General features: G+C 33.6%; 2 protein-coding genes across 7 annotated transcripts; one reads left to right on the top strand and one right to left on the bottom strand.

Annotated features, from left to right (window-relative positions):
* The first annotated feature begins 6,311 nt into the window (after window positions 1-6,311).
* On the top strand, window positions 6,312-12,369 carry LOC120073312 (Intron maturase, type II family protein). Of its 6 annotated transcripts, none has more exons than XM_039026076.2 (5): window positions 6,321-6,614; window positions 7,557-7,650; window positions 8,647-8,765; window positions 9,046-11,900; window positions 12,021-12,369. In XM_039026076.2, exons 3-4 carry the CDS (start codon window positions 8,657-8,659, stop codon window positions 11,343-11,345), a joined length of 2,409 nt encoding a protein of 802 aa, XP_038882004.2. In that variant the 5' UTR covers window positions 6,321-6,614; window positions 7,557-7,650; window positions 8,647-8,656; the 3' UTR covers window positions 11,346-11,900; window positions 12,021-12,369. The 6 variants fall into 6 exon arrangements, with proteins under 6 accessions (XP_038882001.2, XP_038882004.2, XP_038882003.2 ...); XM_090311525.1 differs by having other exon boundaries at window positions 6,399-6,614; window positions 9,046-11,792; XM_039026073.2 differs by lacking the exon at window positions 7,557-7,650 and having other exon boundaries at window positions 6,312-6,614.
* Window positions 12,370-15,289: 2,920 nt separating this feature from the next.
* Window positions 15,290-18,586, bottom strand: LOC120074039 (PCNA domain-containing protein). Its single transcript, XM_039027017.2, has 7 exons — window positions 18,370-18,586; window positions 18,144-18,233; window positions 17,739-17,893; window positions 16,698-16,818; window positions 16,383-16,502; window positions 15,819-15,889; window positions 15,290-15,721 (listed from the first exon to the last, which is right to left on the bottom strand). The coding sequence occupies exons 1-7, from the start codon at window positions 18,475-18,477 to the stop codon at window positions 15,484-15,486; spliced, it is 903 nt and encodes a 300-aa protein (XP_038882945.1). The 5' UTR covers window positions 18,478-18,586; the 3' UTR covers window positions 15,290-15,483.
* Window positions 18,587-21,583: the final 2,997 nt, after the last annotated feature.

Here is a 21,583-nt window from a genome sequence, read left to right as displayed (position 1 = left end):
CTAAACGATCGTGTAGCTCTAATATATGATAAGCATTTCCGCTATACGATAATAGAGTTCATCTCCCACTTGCTTATCGTCTACATGACCCCTTCTCCTCCGTCCTCTACTAAACTCACTAAAGCCCACTCTTTGGGTTTTTGACGCCAAGAATACCCGGGTTTCTCTTGTGGTGGTGTCGTCCCCGCTGCAGTATTTGTGTACGTTTGGATCGTATGGTTGCAGTCGACATACTCGTCGGGTGTTGGTAGATCAGTGGGAAGTTTTCCGCTGCCTAAGGTTCAGACATACGAAGAGGCATCTGGAATGAACCTTTTTTCATTGTTAATTATTGTATTCTGAGCATGCCGATAATGAGTATTAGATGCATAACTGTATGTGTTGAATGTATGTCATTTGTGTTTCAATCACTGTGAAATCGGAGCGATATAAACCCGCTTATAGAACTCTCGGTATGAGATCCTTCAACTATAACACTTCGTGGTCAGGTCTTATACAAACTCCTTTGTATAGGACGCCCCCACTCACATGTCTCCACATGAATGATCAGGATCAGACCATCTGTAGCAAGTCACAATACTGGTACTATTCTACAAAGCAGGTCGCATCCGTGCATTACCAAGATAAAGTTTCCCTTCTATATCCATATACTATAGACCATTTTAGTTATCACTTAAGGCATGATCCACCTGTATGTCTCCACATACATGTTTAAATTGCAAACGACAACCAAGGATATTAGTTTATTGGTTTGTGGTAAAGCAAATAAAAACATCCAATGTTCATAGACTAAAATGAAGAAACTATCATATATTATACATCACAAGTGTTTGTTCAAAACTGTGTTTACAAATTGCAGGACACGAGAATTTAGGGCATCATCCCCATCACAACTAAAACCAAACCCTTCTCAGGCCAAGAGAGGGTGAGGCGGCACATTACTCAAGCCTCAGAATCAGCTCTTAAGGGAGCAATTTATCTACTTGTCCCGACATCAGGGAATGAGTAAATTCCTTCTTGTGTAGTTGTATTCCCAGGTCCTTAATTAGACAAATCCTCAAAATGGTAGGCTTATTGAGTCAGCAATCTGACCAGTCTCACCCATACAAATCAAAGGACCTTCCTTGTAGGCAGGAGTTCACAACTCACTTAAGATTCAGGTCACGTTACCTATGGTCATCGTGGTGAAATGTAAGTCTCTATTATGAACAGCGTTATAAAATAAGACTAAACATTTCGTGGTCTGATTTAATACAAACTTTTTTGTATAGAATATCCCTGCTCACATGTCTTCATATGAATGATCAAAATTAGATCATTTATAGCATTTTACAACAATCGTAATATCTACAAAGCGAGTCATACTCGTAGTGTCACAAGGATAAGGTATCTAGCCTTATCCATCTACTATAGACCGTTTAGGTTACCACTTAAACATGATCCACTCATATGTCTCTACATACATGTTTAAGCTACAAGATAATCTTGGATGTTAGTTTATTGGTTTGTTGTTAATGCAACTAATTTTGAAATAAAACATCACATATTTTATTACATAAATAAAATATTTGTACAATACAATTATAAACTATAGGACCCTACGAGATTTAGGGCATCAACCCCGACATGCATAGGTTCACGACATTCCCACCAGGGATACTAGTATGTACACTTTGTCAATAACTATATGTCGTTGTTATTAATTAAATGTTCCTTGATTGCTTACAATTTCTTATTTCGCAATGTCATTTTAACTTTTACACATCAAATTCCATCTTCAGAGAAACATACGAGAATACCAAGGTAACCATGTGGTGGTGTCGAGATTTGTTCGAGGATCGAGGATCGAGTTGTACTCGCTGGTGATCGAGGATCTTCCGAGGCTCGTTGCATTTGTGTTGTTGGACGCGTTGGTGATTGATCGAGGAAATACGTGAAGAAAGAGTTCTTCAAAGGTATTGTTTACTCGATCCCTTACATTTACTTTGAATCATGCTGTAATTTATTCTTTAATGCATAATCTATTCTGTTTGATTGTAAATGTACATGTTCTTTCACAATGGAGTGTGGAGCGATCCACTTTCACTCACTGGTTCTCTAGATTTAGAGTTCTTTCAACATCTCCATGGAGGACATCACACTGTACTTGGTGCTCTTGATATACACGGTACTGTCAATACAACCTAGGTGGCCGTAAACCTGATCTAGCTTCTGCCCCTTAGAAAGTGTTCCATACAGAGACTCTGAACCTCTAAAGTCGGGGTGTTTTGTTTAAAATTCTTCGTACAAATGGTCACCGGATCCCCTATGAAGGACGTACTAGTTCAAGAATGGATCCTAGACTTTAGACTACAACGCGGGGTTAGATTATGTATATTTCAAATGGTTGTATCAAAATGTTTTTCTCATCTTCTTGTACATTCAATGTAGTTATATCTAACATCTTGAAATCTCTTTTTTAAACGATGCATACACATTTTTTAATTATAAATTGAATAGAAAAATTATAGTTAACTGTACCTAATCGGTATGAAAAGAGAGTGAGTAACGAGAGCAAGAAATGAGAGCAAGTAACGAGAATGAACATGGAAGCGAGTAACAAGAGTGTATAAAAATGAGAAACGAGAGTGAGAAACAAGAAGCGACATCGAGATATTTATAGAATATAACATCATACACCATCATTTACAATTTTACATATTAGAAAAAAGCATGTACATACAGAGAACGAGAGTGAACATGGAAGCAAGTAACAAGAGTGTACGAAAATGAGAAACAAGAGTGAGAAACAAGAAGTGACATCGAGATATTTATAGAATATAACATCATACACCATCATTTACAATTTTACATATTAGAAAAAAGCATGTACATACAGAGAATGAGAGTGAACATGGAAGCAAGTAACAAGAGTGTACGAAAATGAGAAACAAGAGTGAGAAACAAGAAGCGAGATCGAGATATTTATAGAATATAACATCGTACACCATCATTTACAATTTTACATACTAGAAAAAAGCATGTACATATGGTGTAAAATCAATTATGTATTCAAGACTGGTTCATTACACGTTGCTCGATGTGCCCTGTACTACCACATCAACCACATTTCTTCGATGGACGATGTTCTCCAATGGATGGGATTCTGTTACTCTTCGACCAAGCTGAACAACCATTTTTATGGAAGAATTTTTACCTCAACTTATCCCGATGATTTTTTGCATTCAGACACGTGGCCTGTGTTGATATGGATTCAACGTATGCAAGAACGGGTGACTTAACACTATAAAATCTACTACAAAGAATGTATGGGTTGATATTCCTCTCCCTAGCCGTGGCAATGGCGTGCAAACACGGAATTTGCTTACATTGAACTTGGCTGCAACTGCATTCGTTAGTATCAAGGCTAACAATACGGTTCTTCACATGGAATCTATAACAATTAATTAGGTTAACTTGATATCATCTAGCTTTGTCACATTCAACTGCCATTATTGTCTCTACATACTTTGAATGTGTCGTTGTATTCGTTGACCAAAAGTTCTATTGCTCGTAAAATAATTCCTGGAGCAAACCTCTAATGAATTCGAGCAAGGAGGTTATTGACAAAGAACTTGCTTATGAATTAAAGCACTCAACACTGTTATTAGTCATGTTATCATACCTTGATAGATAACACCTTGCCCATCGCTTCACCAATGCTCTCCAATTATTATGTGAGGCTGCCATTCTTAAAGTTCAAAATTTTCTCCCAAACCTTTGCACTCGGACTCATAATACGCTCGTGTTGCATAATTAAAAAATTTGTTCACTGCTTCGTCCTTGAAGTGCGTCTCGATGTTCCTGCTCAAGTGGTAGGTACATAGTCCATGGTATGATGTGGGGAATACAACTTCAACCGCATTTGTTATAGTTGGGCGTCGGTCTGAGATAAATACAAGGTCAGGGACATCTCCAATTGCTACCTATAGATTAGTCATGAACCACTTCGATGACTGGTTTGTCTTGATGTTAACGATTGCACATGTCAGCGAGTACAGTTGATTATTACCATTCATAGCGACTCCAACCAACATAATGCCTTTGTATTTATCCTTTAAAATGGGTTCCATCAATAATAATCATGGGACAACAACTCTTAAACCATCTTAAGTAAGGACCCAATGCCATAAGTTGAAGTATTGAGATTCTTCAAGTTCAATCTTAAACACAGTCCGGGTTCTCCAACTTCAAAGCTTCTCCGTATGCATGTAATACAACGTAGGATTCCTATGGAGTTCCCTTTGTAAGTCCAAAAGAAATTTACCTCGCACGCTATGCCTTGTAATAGCTGATACCCACACCATAGTATATCCTCGATAATATGGCATAGTTCTCACCTTGACCAACTCTAAACCTGTCCTTAATGAGCTGCCCAATTACAAATGCACTTGCTTGGCAGTGGTCATAATTCAAAACCTCAATGGAGCATGTGTTCACGACTATACATTAGTGATCATGAATATGTCACAACCATTCATTCTAATTGTGCAAACTTCCCATTTGTACGTCTCGTGGATGTAGCGTACACTATATAGCTTCTTATTTGATTTTCTTACCCGCATCTCAAAATTCATCATCATGGCCAAATGGAATCTCATGCCACATCATTCTTACAAAAAAAAAATAGCCTGATCTCAACATCAATACCCAAAGATAGCAATGGTTACATGAAAATGTCTCATGTTCTAACAGTACTTGCAGATGGTCTGACATCAGAAGAATCATGTTCTACTATTGCCTTATTTGTCCATAGTGGGGCCTCATCTATCCGTTGAGAGGCATTTCCAACAAAGTGCCTAAAATCGTACCTAGAATCGGATTATGCTCATGTGTTGTAGAAAGAGCATTTGTGACTAAAGGCACATACCCTTCATCACTTGGAGTCGAGCAAGGTGCATTTGTTGCAACAGTCTCACTGCCAACAAAATATTACCAACAATGTCATCCCCAACACTGTCATTACTACCTCTCTTCCGGCCTGAACAACGTTGGATAACATACGAATCCCATGGGTTTACACTGTCGTTTGCCATAGAGACTATCGTTGGAAAAATCTTCGGATCCTCATCAGAATTGTTGCCAACCTGGTTTAGTGTTTAGTAAATGTGTTCTCAAAAGTTGTCTCTTGATTGATTTCCTCAAAACTGACAAAGATAGGAGGTCTATTACGATCCATTTCTGAGAGGAGAAATCTAACATCACGATCGACCATTATGCAAACCGAAGGACATTCATACTCCAACTTGTATTTAAGCTTGATCATAATTTTGAACATTAAAGAGCTAACTTTTGTGATTTCATATAATATAGTGCTCAATTCAATATAATTCTTATGTGCTTAGCACCATGATACCCTTCATACGACCTTCATTGTAGCACTTTTTTTCATCATCCCATGTACCACTATACCAAAAGAAAAGCTACTTCTTTTGCATCCTACAAAAAATTATACAGAAAATTACAAATTGCAATTCTGTCAAAATCTCGCTTCTCTCTCTCAACAAGACTGTAGCTTTCTTAGTCCTTTATGTTGATGATATCTGATAGGCATAAGCTATACAATAATGCAAGCAAGGTTCAAGTCCATGTCCCTATTACTAGTTCCCCAGCAACGGCGCCATAAACTCTGAGACACTCTCATGTCGTTGTTGTATTCATTAAATATAGTAAATAGTAATAGACACAATGAACACTTAGCTTTTACTTACTTGGGTTGTGTAATGAATGTTTATGATGATTCAATAGCCTTTACATCATTACCAATGTTGGCTCCTTTGCTGTTTGATACTTAGCAGCTGAATAGAAAATGGGTTTTCTATAGCCAAGCAAGGATTCCTTCATTTTGTGTTCTTTATTTTAAATAAACATTCAATAGCCTTATACTTAAATTGATTTGAAAGAATTATAGCCTTCGACAATTTTTTTCTTTTTTGTATTTTGAAGGAAATTTGTACATGATCATTAATTAGCAACAGAAAGCAGACTTGCAGGAACTTCTAGGTGTGTCTGACGTCGAACGAGAACGAGAACGAGAAGCGAGAGATAATAGTGAGAAGCATGATGTAGAATTTAAAAAAATAAAAATAAAAAATCAATGGTTTTGATTGTCTGACGTGGTGAGAAGCGAGATATAGTAGTGAGGCACGAGAGCGAGAAACGAGAATAAGTTCCAACTATTGGCCTTCTCACACACATCCAAGGTCAATTTGGTAACTTCACAGTGTGATGCAAGCAAAACAACCTTTTTCATTTGATTTTGAATCATGGGCCAAAATTCAGGAGGCCTCCGTACAAATTTCCCCCTTTCTTGGGTCATTTCTCCTCTTCTCTCGTTTTTTTTTCCATGAATCCCCCTCAGTTTTCTTTTCTTCTCCATGCCACTACTCTGCGTCTCCAACCACCGCGCCCTTCGCCAGAGACGACGCCGCTGTGGTCTCTTCGCCGCCGTCGTGGGTTCTTTTCGCCGTGAGTCTTTCCCCACCGTCGTGGATGCTTGAGCTGTGCCGTTTGTGGGTTCTCTTCACCGTAGGCAACTGCCGTTGGTGGTATTGCTTTTTCAGCGCTGTTTGTGGGTACGTTTTTTTTTTCAAGATAATGCATTCTTTTTTAAGAAGTTAAGATAATCCATCCTGTGTTAAAGGTTTGTTCGTTTCCTTTGCTATGGAATCTATACAATGATAAAAAGTTGTAATGTTAAAGTGTGAAAATAGAAGAAACCCCTCTAAACTTCAGTCTGAACAAGTTTGCACTTGTACGGATTTTAAATTACATGTTGATATTATCTACAACATTTTATACAATGTGTAATTTTGTCTTCAGAATAAAAGAGAACTTCTAATTGCTCTTGTATGTTCTATTTTATATAATTGTGGTACTTGTAAGTTCTATTTTACATAGCTGGTGCCCTTTCTTTTAGTTGGACTCCCTTATTGTAGAATTGAATTTTCTCATTGAAAGTTGTTATTATTATAAAAAAAACTGCTTTTATTAGAGAAAATTAAGAGCTTTAGGCAAGGTGGTGCTCTCTTTAGTCTACAAGATTGATTGAAGTTTTGGGATTCTCTAGTTCTACAAATGTCCACGTTTTCTGAATTTAAACATTTTGGTTGGTATAAGATAACCAGATAAATTCCACTTACCAAGTGGAACAAGGATAATGGATACATGTTTCTACAACTCACTTCCGTCCCGATCTAGTTAGTACATTGTGCACGATCAACCTTCTAAGATGAGAACTGTTATACTTGGACCTTGTGCATTTAACTTCAAATTTAGAGCTTGTTTCAGAATTGTGTTGAATATAACTTTCTGTTTTTATTTTTAGAATTGTTTTAAAGTTTTTCTTTGGATATGAATCATCTAGATTAAAGTTATTAGATAAAGATTACTACGTTGTGGAGCCTAAGATCTTTGGAGCAACATTTAAATATGGAGATGTACTAGGCACTAATTGTGTTAACTCTTTGCATTATTATATTTCACTTAGAAAATTCAGTTTTTTATTATTTCAATAGTGGTTAATGGAAGTCAAGGACTGTTGAATTTCTGAAGGCTGCAAATACGGAACCAGAGACAGTTCTTTATTACGAGTTCATGCAAGATTACAAGGTTTGTTTTGAGACTCACTTTAGTCCCTGGCATACATGTATAACTCTCAGTGAAAAAGGTTTAGAATATGGCTGAGAAGTGTAGTTCATCCAAGGTGCATTTCTCTAGGCTCTAGATATCATCTCAGTGACTTAGGTATGAGATTTAGGTTAACTTTAGGCTTCATGTAAAGTCCTAATTTGGTAATTTTTAAAATCATGACAGTTTTTACATTTTAACTCTCTAGGATAGATATTTGAATTCATAACTGGAGAATGAAATTATGATTTGCTCTATAACTAAAAGATTGGAGTATATGTCAATCAAAGTTCTTGTTCTTAATATTTTTCCTAAGTCGAATCCTCGTTAGCATAAAAATGGATGTCTTTCGTTTTTCTATTTATGTAATTGGTAAGTAGCTTTCTACATGAAAATGGGGGACTTCATTTTTGGGATATGCAACAAATCGGGGCCTAATAATTTGTGTTGAATATTTTCTTTATTTATATAGGGAAACTAATGATTCTGGAAACATCCTCCTCATTCACACAGATCTCTTTTAAACTTGCCCATGTCCTAACAACACCTTTCATATATCATATTACTTTATCGTTTAATTAGTAACCTTAAAAGATTTTTTTTGCCCATGCCTACTCCTTTTAGTGGCAAGATTGATTTCCAAATTGCTTCTCCAAACCTTACAAGGTCTCCTAGCTAACTTGGCTGTAAAGGAAAATTCTCCACAAGGAAAGTATTTAGCTACTATTATCAGGCAATACTTGATAGCTCGATGCTGTCTTGAGCTGAGAAATTGGAGTATGTGTTGAATTCCAACTTTACAGTGACTGTGATCTATATCAAAATTTGTAGTATTGTTATGAGAGAGATCATCAATCCCCTTGGTTGACAAGAACTGAAGCAATGGATGTTAATGACAAATTCCGATGGTTTAATCTGCTCGCATTTGGCAAAGTTCTTAATTACATTGATGCTTTTTTTTCTCAACGTTCTTTACAGTTATGCAAAAATGCAATTTGGGGGGCTTCAAAGATTTTGCAGAATCAATATGCGGAACCTTACAAATTTGCTGTGTGTAAATGTTTGCAAAGTCGATTCATCCGTTGTTTCCGTCATTGGTAAATATCCAATATACTAAGCTGCTCCTTAGTTGTATTATAGTTTCTTTTTTCAGTGTTCATGTTATGAAATGTTTGATTTTTTTCTTTGTGGTGTTCCGAATTTGATAGAATGCAATGATGGAACCTTCTCTTTTCTGCAGTTGATCTTTACTTTCTTGTTGAATAATCCGTTTAAATTTTTTTAAATCAAGCATTTCCTTTGTAATTTTTATTCTAACATCTGAATAGTTATGTGACTTGTGTGTGATTGCCTGTGGACCCTTATTACTTATGGCAGGAAAGTCTGTTCAAAGAGTTCAGAATTCTGAAAATTATTCAACTCTCACCTGTGCTGATGATGAAATTGACAAGGGAATGGAGAAAATGAAACTGGCCATGAACTTGGCCTCGCTTGTTGAAGAATCTCTTGATGTTGATCTGAAAAGATCAAAGACTCAAATGGAACTTAAGAGATCACTTGAAATTCAGATTAAGGAGAGGGTGAAGGCACAATATTTGAATGGGAAGTTTTTGGACTTGATGGGGAAAGTGATTGCCTGCCCCACAACTCTTCAGAATGCTTATGACTGTGTTAGAATTAACTCAAATGTTGATATAATGTCGAATGACTGTTTAATCTCATTTGAATCTATGGCTGAAGAGCTTTCTAATGGTAATTTTGATGTCAATGCCAATACTTTCTCCATATTAAGTTCGAGAAAAGAAGTACTCGTTTTACCGAAGATTGAGTTGAAGGTTCTTCAGGAAGCCATAAGGATAGTTTTGGAGTGTGTGTTTAGGCCACATTTTTCCAAGATATCTCATGGCTGTCGAAGTGGAAGAGGACACTCAACGGCATTGAAGTACATCAGAAAAGAGATAAAAAATCCTGATTGGTGGTTCACAATTGACTTAAGCAAAAAGATGGATGAGCTTGTGATGGCTAAACTCATTACAGTAATGGAGGACAAGATAGAAGACCCCAAACTGTTTGCTGTTATCAGAAGTATATATGTGGCTGGGGCACTGAATTTGGAGTTTGGGGGTTTCCCAAAAGGTCACGGTCTTCCACAAGAGGGAATTTTGTCTCCTATATTAACAAACATCTATCTAAACCTCTTTGACCAAGAATTTTTCAGATTATCTATGAAATATGAGGCTATTAATGAGTATGGTAATACTGGTCAAGATGGGTCACAATCAAGGCTGCGGAGCTGGTTTAGGAGACAATTGAAAGGAAATAGTTCTGATTATCCAGGTGAGCAGAAAGACAAAATACGAGTATACTGTTGTCGCTATATGGATGAAATCTTTTTGGCGGTGTCAGGTTCTAAAGATGTTGCTCTAAGTTTTAGGTCTGAGATTTTTTATTTCTTGCAGAAGACTTTGCATTTGGACGTCAATCATCAAGAGGAGATGGTATCATGTGGGGAGACTCACGGAATTCGATTTCTTGGTTGTTTGGTCAGACGAAGTGTGCAAGAAAGTCCTGCTGTAAAATCTGTCCACAAGTTGAAGAAAAAAGTTGAGCTATTTGCTTTACAAAAGCAGGAGACTTGGAATGCTTGGACAGTGTGGTTAGGGAAGAAATGGCTTGCTCATGGTTTGAAAAAGGTTAAAGAGTCAGAGATCAAGCATTTAGCTAAAAATAGCTCTTTGAATCAAATTTCCAGTTTTCGTAAAGCTGGAATGGAAACTGATCACTGGTACAAGGTTCTATTGAAAATTTGGATGCAAGATCTAAACGCAAGAGCTGCAGAGAGTGAAGAAAAAATCTTATCTAAGCATGCAGTGGAACCTTCTCTTCCTCTGGAACTTCGAGATTCCTTCTATGAGTTCCAAAGGTGTGTGCAAGAATATATTTCTGCTGAGACAGCTTCTACTGTTGCTCTTTTACCAAATTATGATCCTTCTGTCAAACCTACTTTCATAACTGAGATTATAGCACCAGTCAATTCTATCAGAAAACGACTTTTGCGGTATAGGTTAGTCACAAATAAAGGACATCCATGCTCCTCTCCTTTCCTCATCTTACAAGATAACACCCAAATTATTGACTGGTTTTTAGGAGTATCTCGTCGTTGGTTTAGATGGTACAACAATTGTTCTAACTTCAGCGAGTTGATCTTAATTTGCGATCTAGTTAGGAAATCTTGTATCCGAACGCTAGCAGCAAAGCATCGTATTCACGAAAGTGAAATAGAAAAGAAGTTTGACTCAGAACTGAGTAAGATGTACTCCTCTCCTGAAATCGAGCAAGAAGAAGAGAAGTCACCAGATACCCATGGTTTAGACCATGATGAGGCACTAAAGTATGGAATTTCATATAGTGGTTTGTGTTTGCTATCTCTTGCCAGAATGGTCAGCCAATCTCGTCCTTGCAATTGTTTTGTCGTTGGATGTTTGGCTCCTGCACCAAGTGTTTATACTCTTCATGTCATGGAGAGACAAAAGTTTCCGGGATGGAAAACTGGATTCTCGAGTTCCATCCATCCTAGCTTGAACAAACGACGATTCGGGTTATGCAAAAAACATTTGGAGGATTTGTATTTGGGTCACATTTCATTGCAATCTATTGACTTTGATGCATGGAAGTGAATGGTTTTTATTCTGCGTATGATCTCATTTAACTTCTGGATCACTTACTGGGATAGATTTGCTGAGAGAAACGCCATGACTGATTCGGTTTTTGATTTTTCATTTGTTCATGGTGCCTGATTTGTGCCAGCATACTGATTTTATGGTCTCAATGGTGTCTGAAATCCTAATTGGATTGTTGCACTGATGGAACATTGTTATAACCAATTTGAAGGCCATGTTAGAACAACCCAATGTGAGAACCATGTTAGAACAACATTCAGTTGAAGGGGTGATGTTTATATTGATATCTTAGAAACCTTCTCAATTGCTAAATTTTAGTACGGAGATTTGAACTTCTTATCTCAAAGGAGTACATGTCAATCATCTATGCTCACTTTGACTGTTATATAGATCGTAGAGATTATCAAAGACGAAGGATGGTGGATATGCAATGCGCGCTTCAAGGTGAGAAAATTGGAATGAGGTAGAGGTATGTTGCGGTATGTTAGAGCTTGAGAGGATTCTCATTAAACATGACTCAGTTAGATACATGCCTCTGGTAAAAATGCAAAGGTAAGTTTAGTCTTTGAGATTTGTCCATTGAGTCTGAAATTTTAAAAGTGTTTAATAGTTATTTAAACTTTCAATTTTGTGTTGTAAGGGTCATTGAACTTTCAATTTTGTGTCTTGTAGGTGTTCGACAAATTTAGAAGAGTCTTCGATCTGTGGAAATAAATCTACTTCAACCTGAACTCATCCTAATTTGCAAAAGCCCAACGCATCTTGTTAGTGTATTTGACATGTCACTAGGGCGGATCAAGAGCATCAATAGGAGTAATATGGACCAAATTTTCGAAGTCTTTGGGAGATTTTGGCAAGGCACATATGCAAGCATAACTCTGCATATGCCAAGCATGAGTATTGTTTTCCTCCCTTGTTGATTGATTGATGAATATTTCTTAGCTTTGAAGACCATTGTATTTGTAAATTTTATGTGCTAAATAAGGCAAATGAAATACATGTCATATAAATTTGTTGTTAAGTTATGCAGTATTATGAAAGAGAAGGTTTGATTTATTGAAAATGTTAAGTTGAAAGAGCATTCTTACCAGATCGAATGAATTCCCCTATTTTATTGGTCAATCAAATGTTTCTTATAAAAAAGTTACATATTCTCCAAACAATTTTAAGACATTGCCTTTTACTTTCTAAGTTCAACATTTGTCAGGCTTGAATTTTTTATTTAACAAACAATTTTATTTAGACCAAGATGTTTGGACTCATTACTCAATTGTTCCCATATCATTAAAGCTATCTATCTTAGGTCATACAACAATTTTCTTTTTGCTTTCCCTATAAATTTTTTCACCTTGTGTCTTTTCTCATCTTCCTTCAAGAATTTTGGTGATAATTTGGTCATGGAGCAAGATGCTTTGGCAACATAAATTAATCGAAAGAATTTAGGTCACGCTTACCTCAAGAAAAATGTAACAAATCAATGACAATATGAAAAGTGAGCTCTATTTGATTATATTTATTGTGCATCGGTGTTAATGAAATGTAGGGTTCACTTCAAGTTTGTAATTGAAGAGCCCAATCCAATTGGGGCATGAAAAATGATTAATTTGATTGTGTTTCAAAATTACGTGGTATCCACTAGCCGATATTATTACGGTTACAATTATTGTTATTGTTACTATTATAACATGAGAATTATAAATGTCATATTTATTATTACCGTTACTATTTGATCCTAAACGGTTACAGTGTGTTTTGTGGGCATTCTTGGTCTTATCTAATGTGTTTACAGATGACGCAGGTTGGGTCTTATTTAGTGTGTTTACAGATGACGCAGGTTGACCTTCTTGGTCTTATCTAGTGTGTTTATCTTATCCCGAACTATGGGATCCCCTTTGTTGTTGTATAATAATATCACATATTCTAAAAAAAAAAGTAATCCAATTATGTTTACGATTGTGGCACATTACGATTGATCTATCAATGAAATCTCATTACGATTACACCAATTTTCATTATAAACAGGGTCGTAATGTAAAGACCGACACTTTTATTTTTACTTTGTTTAGTTATTTGTGGTTTAGTATATATGCAAAGCTTTGTTTTCACTTTTCCAATTTCTAATGAATATGTAGTTTTGCCAACCAATTATCCCCAGTGAAATAAAAGCAAAGCACTGTGTTGTGCATCAAAGACATATATAGATTAAAGAAATTACCAAAGGTGGAGTGCTGGTGGTTATATTCATGGTAATAAATTTCATTGATAGGTTTAAATTAGCACGAGTTCGATATCGGATAAATTAACATTTCCATTATATTATAGAATAATCTATGAAATATAACAAATTAAGCAACAAAATGTAATATCATATAAATCATAAACATGTTAAATTGATTAAAAATTCTAAAATTTGATTTTTTTAGTTTTTTTAATTTTTTTCAGAAATATCTATCGACATCGACATCAACATTTTATTGATATCTTCATTGATATTTTTGTAAAATCAAGATATCGATATTTCTAATGATATTGACATTTTAAATATTGGTTACACCATGTGCTTCAAGATGAGAAAATTGTAACGAGGGAGAGGCATGTTGTGCTATTGAGTTTTTGAAATTTTAAACACGACTTAGTAGGATACATTACTCTTGTAAAAATGTAGATGTTAAATTATAAGTTTGGTCTTTGAGGTTTGTGTCTATTGAATTTTTGAAATTTTAAAAGTGTCCGATAGTTATCTAAGCTTTCCATTTTGTGTATGATGGGTCATTGTGGAAAAATCTAAAGGAAAATATCTTTTCGTCTCTAGATTTTGAGTTTAGTTTCCATTTAGTCTTTAGGTCTTAAAATATTACAATTTAGTAAAGTTTTGAGTTTAATTTTAGTTTAGTCTCTATATTTTAAAATGTTACAAATATATCTTCGAAATTTGAATTTTGTTTCAAATTTAGTCTGTAGGTAAACTTATACTTTCAATTTCGATTTTTCATTAATATTCACTTTCTGACATTAGTATATACTAATTAATTTAAAAATTTATGAAGTAAAATTTTACATTTAATTTTAATTGTGATAAAAAAAATAGTGAAATTTAATTAATTACAATACTTTTAGTTTCTTTTAAATTAATTAATAGACATTAACATTAAAGATGGAAATCGAGTTTAAAATTATAAATCTTGAAACTTATTGAACAAATTGAAACAAAACTAATCTTGAGATAAACTTATAACATTTTTAAACTTATGGATTAAATTGAAACCAAATTCAAAACTTAAAAGAATAAAAATATAACATTTTGAAATTTAGAGACGGAATAAAAACTAGACCTAAAATATAGGACCAAAAGAATATTTTTCTAAAAAAAATGACAATGTTCTTTTTATTGGTTCATAGAAATCCACTTGGGGAAATATGAGTTGATCAAGCATCAACTCAAACTTACAAGTCAAAGCAACATTCTCGAACGTACATACATACACATGCTTGCACAAATCTGGTAGCATTCTACCATTAAATAGTATTACGTCTAAGCTTCAAAATGTCGATATCTAAAAATAAAAAATAAAATAATAAAAATAAAATAAAATAATCAAGAAAAAAAAAAAAAAAACAAGATCTCAATTTGACCATGAAAATATAAATAAAATGTCAATATCAATAGAAATTTCAAGAAAAGTTATAAAAAATAAAAAATTCAAATTAATTATTTAAATTAATAAATAAACCTTTTATGCTTCTTAAAAAATTAGAATGTTTATTACTTATATTATACTACATTTTAATGCTTATTTTTTTCATTTTCATGAATTTTTCCCAATAAAATAGAAATGTCGATTTACCTCTCATGTTGATATCGAATCCATGAAAACGTAAAAATATGGATGAAAATATCAAGATGTTGACAAAAATTTAATAACATGGTTATGTCACAGACATCCCTACGAACGCAAACTTCATTACTAAGGCCAAAAAGAGCCGACGGATGGCAAAATATTTGAAAAGTGTCGCCAACCTAAAACATAGTTTAACAGTTAAGACATTTCTATTTCCTCTAGTAAGTTGCATGTTCGAATTCTCCTCTCCAAATGTGATGTAATGTTTCAAAAAATTAATATTGAAAAAAGGTGTACTAATCATTTGTGGCATCTTCTGGTTTTACAAAGAACTCAATGAAAGCAATTCTACTGGGTTGCTGATAACCAGCAGAATCTATATGAGGGTGTGAAGTGGATGGTTTTGCAACAGAAACAAGGTGTTGAACTTTTAGCATTCCTCCTCTCCCAATAGTCAATTTGCTTCCCCTGTTTTCTCTTATAACACTGCTCGGAATGTTCGAAGTTGTCGCACGGAGAAACTTGTATTTGTACCTAACTCATTGAACATCAAACAGAAACAGATAATTGCAGCAAAGTGAAGCATGTGTTAGGATTTGATATGTTTAACTTTGTGAAGGAACCGTGTTACCTGTAGGATACTTGTCGATCGCAGTGGAATGAGATCAGAAGATCGGTATTTGCATAATACATGAAATCCACCTACGTGGGAAGTAAGAATGGGTTGTATAAATATTATTACAATGGTACTGTGATTTCACATTTCAGCTTGTTTGTTTTTTAAATAGTCTTCTAGAGCTCAAGTGTAGAACAAAAAAAAAAAAAGAAAGAAAAGAGCGAACTTTCTTTCTATGAGGCGCACTATAGATAAAAGTACTATATAAAGAATAGAAAACATAGTTGAAGTGAAAATATGGAGAAATAAAATAAAATACCTCAACACAAGAAAAATTGCATTTAGCTTAGGAAATTTGATTTTTTTGTTAATAAAGGAGAAAAATCCTAAATATTACCATTTAAAAATAATGAAAAAGTCCCAAGACCTAGGGCTTTGAGCCATGAGGCTTCACAAAAGGCATGCAACTGAAGCACGTCTTATTTTGTGAAGCTCACCTAAGGAAAGGCGCTAGACCTGAGACTTAAACAGGCACACAATTGAGAGGGGAGGGCTTTTTGAAACAGTGAACAACCATACCTGCAATTCTCCATGGCCTTCACCTTTGAAGGTGACAGAAGGGGGATCTGGTTGTAGAGCTATCAGGACACTTGATCCAGGCCATTCAAGATCATCAATAGCTTCCTTCAGTGCTGCAGACTGGTATTCAAACAACAATCTTCAGTTATTTTTCTTCGATGATCTGTAATTAATATACTCTTTAGATTCATAAATTTCATATTGTTATCTTGCCTTCAAAGTATTCTCAGATTTATATCTTCTAGGAACTACGTCAGATATCATCTTTGGCATATATAAAAAGGTTTCAAAGTTAATTACAATATAAACTTATACCTTGACAGTGAAACTGAGTGGGCTGCTTCCTGCAGGTTCAAAATTGTAATCCCATGAGATCGTATCTGGGATTCTAGTTCTGATCTCCGCATAAATGCAAGCATCTAATGAATCAACTGACCTGGTAACAAACTCGGAGTAAGTTACTTACATTTGAACTGTATTTTTTATCTCATTTCAGCAAAAAAAATGTTCCATCAAAGGACAATAAACTAAATAGAATTTCTAATTAGTCCACTTGTATTGGTTTCTCCAATTTCAGAATTTAACTTCATAAAATATGAAGATACTGACAGATTCTTGTGAGGGTACCACTTAAGAGAGGAATCAAGATCTGAAATATATTGAAATATAGAGAATGAAGAAGTACAGGATAAACCAAGTATAAAGTACCTGGAGCCTACCCTCTTGAGAATGGTGACCCAAGCCCAAAATTACTAAAACAATTGTATGTCTTCCCTCCATCACTCTCCCTCTACTTATAACAAATTAACTCTCTAACTAATTACCTTTATGCCCTTACTAATACCACTCGCACCCATAAACCCCTAATAGTACCCTCAGAATTCTCCATGATAGAATTCAGAGATATTGTTTAAAAAAGAAAAAAAGAAAAAGAGTCTATAAGGGACGTAAAAATTTACCATCAAAGGGTTTAACAAGTAGATAGAATATAAGATGATGAGTTACATTGCTCGTCAATGGAAGTCCAGGCTTAGTTTGAGATTGCTATTATTTATAAAATGTTGGTGAGAGCCGTCAAATATTTTAGGAAGCCAATCAAGGTAATTTGTTTAACCAAATACCAAAAACTATTAAATTTCCAGAGTCACTTTGTCATTGTTAACGCCTCCAAAATCAATACCAACGGAGCCTAAAAACCAGAAACAAATTCAATTCTCATCTTACCAATCAAATTAAATTAACATCAGAATAGTTGAAAGCTTTATGTACTTGGTTTGCCTACCAAAAAAAAAAAACCAAACATAGAGTCTACAATAGAGATGATACGTGATGCAAAGAAGGGCAAAGTGAATATACTTGAAAAGAAGTTGCATGTCAGGTCCCGGGTATTTGATTTCAATGGTGCTTAAACGTCCAGGAACAGAAAATGTATTCAAACTATCAACAAAAATGCCTAAGCTCACTCCAAACCTGGGCCGAGCTTGTGCACTGTATTCATAACGAATGAAAAGCTGTAACATGTAGAAAAGCAGCAAAACTTCGGTCACTCTAAAAACGGGAACGGAGATGGAAACACGCATCAGATCAAATTTCCTTCTTCGAACATAAATTGTGAAGATGAGCATTCCAATTCAAGATTTCGTACAAATTGAATCATAATTATTCTTCATTTTCAACTTCACAAACTCAAGAGTAACAGTTTAAAATCAATCTATCAATACATAACTAGGAGATAAAAATTTTAAACTCAAAATCCAAAACCTCACGCTGCAGATACACTTTGGCCTGAAGACAGCCGGATTCTTCAACGATCAAAACGATGCCATGTTCCGATAGTTCGATTACGGCGTCCTGAGTGATAAACAAGCAAATTAACATCATAAAAAATAAATATGGGCATTAATCCAGAAAACAGAGAGGAAATCTGTAGAGTTCGAAAAAAGGGGAAATGAAACTGAAGTGGAAGGAAAAATGGGACGGGAATAACCTGATGGCGCTTCCATCGAACGGCAGTGAAGGCATCCACCAGGCCTTGGACGTTGTCAAGGTGGCAAACTAGATCCGGCGCCTCCGTATCCACCGCCGACGAGCTCATGATTTCGGCTTTCCCGCCAAATTTTGCCGGTGAAAATTTTCTCCCTCCGTTTAGCGAAAACGAAAACGAGAGCAAATTGACGCGACAAGGAAGGAAATATGAATTTTTAAAAATGATTTTAAAATTATATTTAAATTATTATAATTAAATGTTCATAACTTCTATTCCAGAGCATAAATTTCTGTTAATCTACCTCGTTAACTCATTATTCGATAAGCTAAAAAAAATTTGAATTATGCTATTTAAAATTTTATAAATATAAATAGTATTGTATGGAAGGTTTAAAATGTCGATGTCGATAGAATTATCGAGCTCTTAATTTTACATAAATTTTGATGGAAATATCAATAAAATTTCGATTTTTATGAATATTTTTGGAAAAATTATAAAAACAAAAAATAAACTTAAATTAGTAAATAAACATTTTACGATTATTAAAAGTTAAAATACCTATTATTTATATTATAATTTTATTATTGGTATTTTATTGCTTAATTATTATGTTTCGTGGATTTTTTACGATATAATGAAAATATCGATTCACTCCTTATTTCGATGTCGAACCCATGGAAACGTGGAAATATTGACATGTTGATAGAAATTTAATACTATGGTTATATGTAGCGTTTGTAAGTCCTACTTCAATAGAGAAATACTATTTCTTCCCTAAATTATATTTGAATATTCTAATTAAATTTTGGTTGTTGATTAAGGCATTGATATAGACCACAATCATTTAGTCGTGTTTAATTTGGTTAGACTACGATTTTTCGATTATGATCATTCCAATACAGTTTATATTATAATCATGACCGACTTTAGTTGTGATATGTACTTGTAGACCACAACTAACGTTAGTTGTGGCTTATATTGCCTTGGAAAACTATTGAAGTTAGTCATAGTCCATAATATAGATCATGATTCATTGTCTTTATAGACCAAAATTGACATTAGTTATGATATTTAGCTATAGGCCACGACTAATTTTAGGTGTTGTATATTCCAATAGACCATACTTTACGACAATCATATTCAACTAACATCAATTGTGGTCTACAGTGAAAGAGTACACGTTACATGTCATATAATTTATAATAATAAACTACATATATGATCCACTATAGTGTATATATTAATAGACCATAGTCGATATTGATATATACAAATACAACTTCAATATACTAAAATCTAATAGAATTTTTATACATAAAGGCTATGTACAAACACTAACATAACGTTAAAATACTAAACCTAACTTGTCAATTAATTAAAACTAATATATTGTTGTAGAAATGAACCATAAAGAACTCTGTATTTTTAAGAACAAGAAGAAGTATTGCCCAATAATGAAAAGCTTTAATGTCATAATAAATGTTTGGAATTTGTAATAACATTACTCACATTCTGGCATGTAATTCACGACAAACCAAGTGTTTGGCTTGAAGATCATCCCACATGGAACGATTTTGCGTTGTCTAATGATTTGATATCTTGTTAGTTTTGTTCTTGATTTGTATTACTAAAAAAAAATTATTGCCCAACAATAGTTGCTAAATACATTGGATATTCTTAACGAGAAGTCCCTCAACCATATTTAGTATTTTTTTTTTTAAAAGCTCAAGTACAAAAAAAAAATCAGGTATGTGTCTTCTTGTCATGCGAACTATATATAAAAGTCCTAAATAAATTAATTGATTAATTAAAAAAACATAATTGAAATGAAAATATTAAAAGAAAACAATCCTTATAAGGAATTTGTATTTAGACATAGTAAATTTTATTTTCAAAATAATTAAATGAGAAGAAAATCTTTTTTTTTATTATTATTATTATTATTTTATAATGAAAAAAACCCCAAACTCCAAGCCTAAGGCTTTGGACCTTAGGTCTTCATATAAGGCTAGCACCTAAGTATAATTATATTGGATAATAATTTTAGGGTTAATAATTAAGTTATGATAATATTTTAAAGAATTACAAATATAGCAAAATCTATTAATGATAGACTACCATGACTAATAAACTATGAGAGCTTAATGTAATTTTTGCTATATCTATAAATTCTTTTGTATTGTGCTATAATTGCTAATACTTTGAACTTGATTACTATATTTGTAATTGTAGCACCCAATGTACACCTTATTAATGGGAAATTTGCAAATTTTAACACGTCATTCATCAGTTGTGATTTAACTTAGCGATAATGTCACGTTTATGCGTGATTTGGGACTTTTTGGACCATATGACATAAAACAAGAGTTTGATTCAAACAAAAATAGCACTATGCAGTTGCAATGTTAGAGTGCAGGCATTGAACGTTTAGTTTGAATGAAAGAAAATAATATTAGTGGAAGCATTTGATTTTATCTTTTTGGACAAATACATGAGTTTATATGTTAGTAAAATCACTTATGAAACATATATATATTTAATAAATTTCATTTTTAGATCTGAGTAAGTTAGTTATAATGTTTGATAAATAGATACTAAATTATCTTAGTTTGATATAATAGCTAAAATAGAGTTATTATTAAATTTTGTATTTTTTTTAAATAATTTGTAATTTTTAAATAATTATTTAAAATATATATTTCATTTAGCTTTATTTTTAAATTTTAAAAAAAAAAACCAATATCGGCATTCTTTTTTTAAGAAATAGATATATAAAATAATCTAAATTTTGAAGGATAAAATTGAATAAATTAGCTAAAATGTGTATGATTTTAGAAAATCTCAAAGCCGGTAAGAAATTTATTTTAATATAGGTATGAAACGAGTTTGTTTTTTAAAAATGACTTTAATTGATTTAATCACAATCTATTCGACCAAACACTACTTAAAATTTTTTTAAAGAATCTTAAAAATCTATTAAGATTCTTTTATAATCAATCGCTTCTATCTCTCGCAAAAGCGATCTGCCTCATCATTCAAGTATAAAAAGACATTTTCATTTTTTTCTAACCAACAAATTTACTACAATTTGCAGAAAAAACGCTATCTCGAAACTCGAAAATGTTTGATGTTCTTGGTTCCTAAAACTCGAAAATATGGATCTAATTCTATTTCTGAAATCTAACATCTAGAATGGCTTCATCTACTCATCAAG

The sequence above is a fragment of the Benincasa hispida genome, chromosome 3 (assembly GCF_027475165.1).
Source record: "Benincasa hispida cultivar pf3 chromosome 3, pf3_genome.v1.1, whole genome shotgun sequence".
Lineage (NCBI taxonomy): Eukaryota > Viridiplantae > Streptophyta > Magnoliopsida > Cucurbitales > Cucurbitaceae > Benincasa > Benincasa hispida.
The sequence above is the reverse complement of the archived record's forward strand: the minus strand, read 5'-3'. Positions and strand labels throughout refer to the sequence as shown.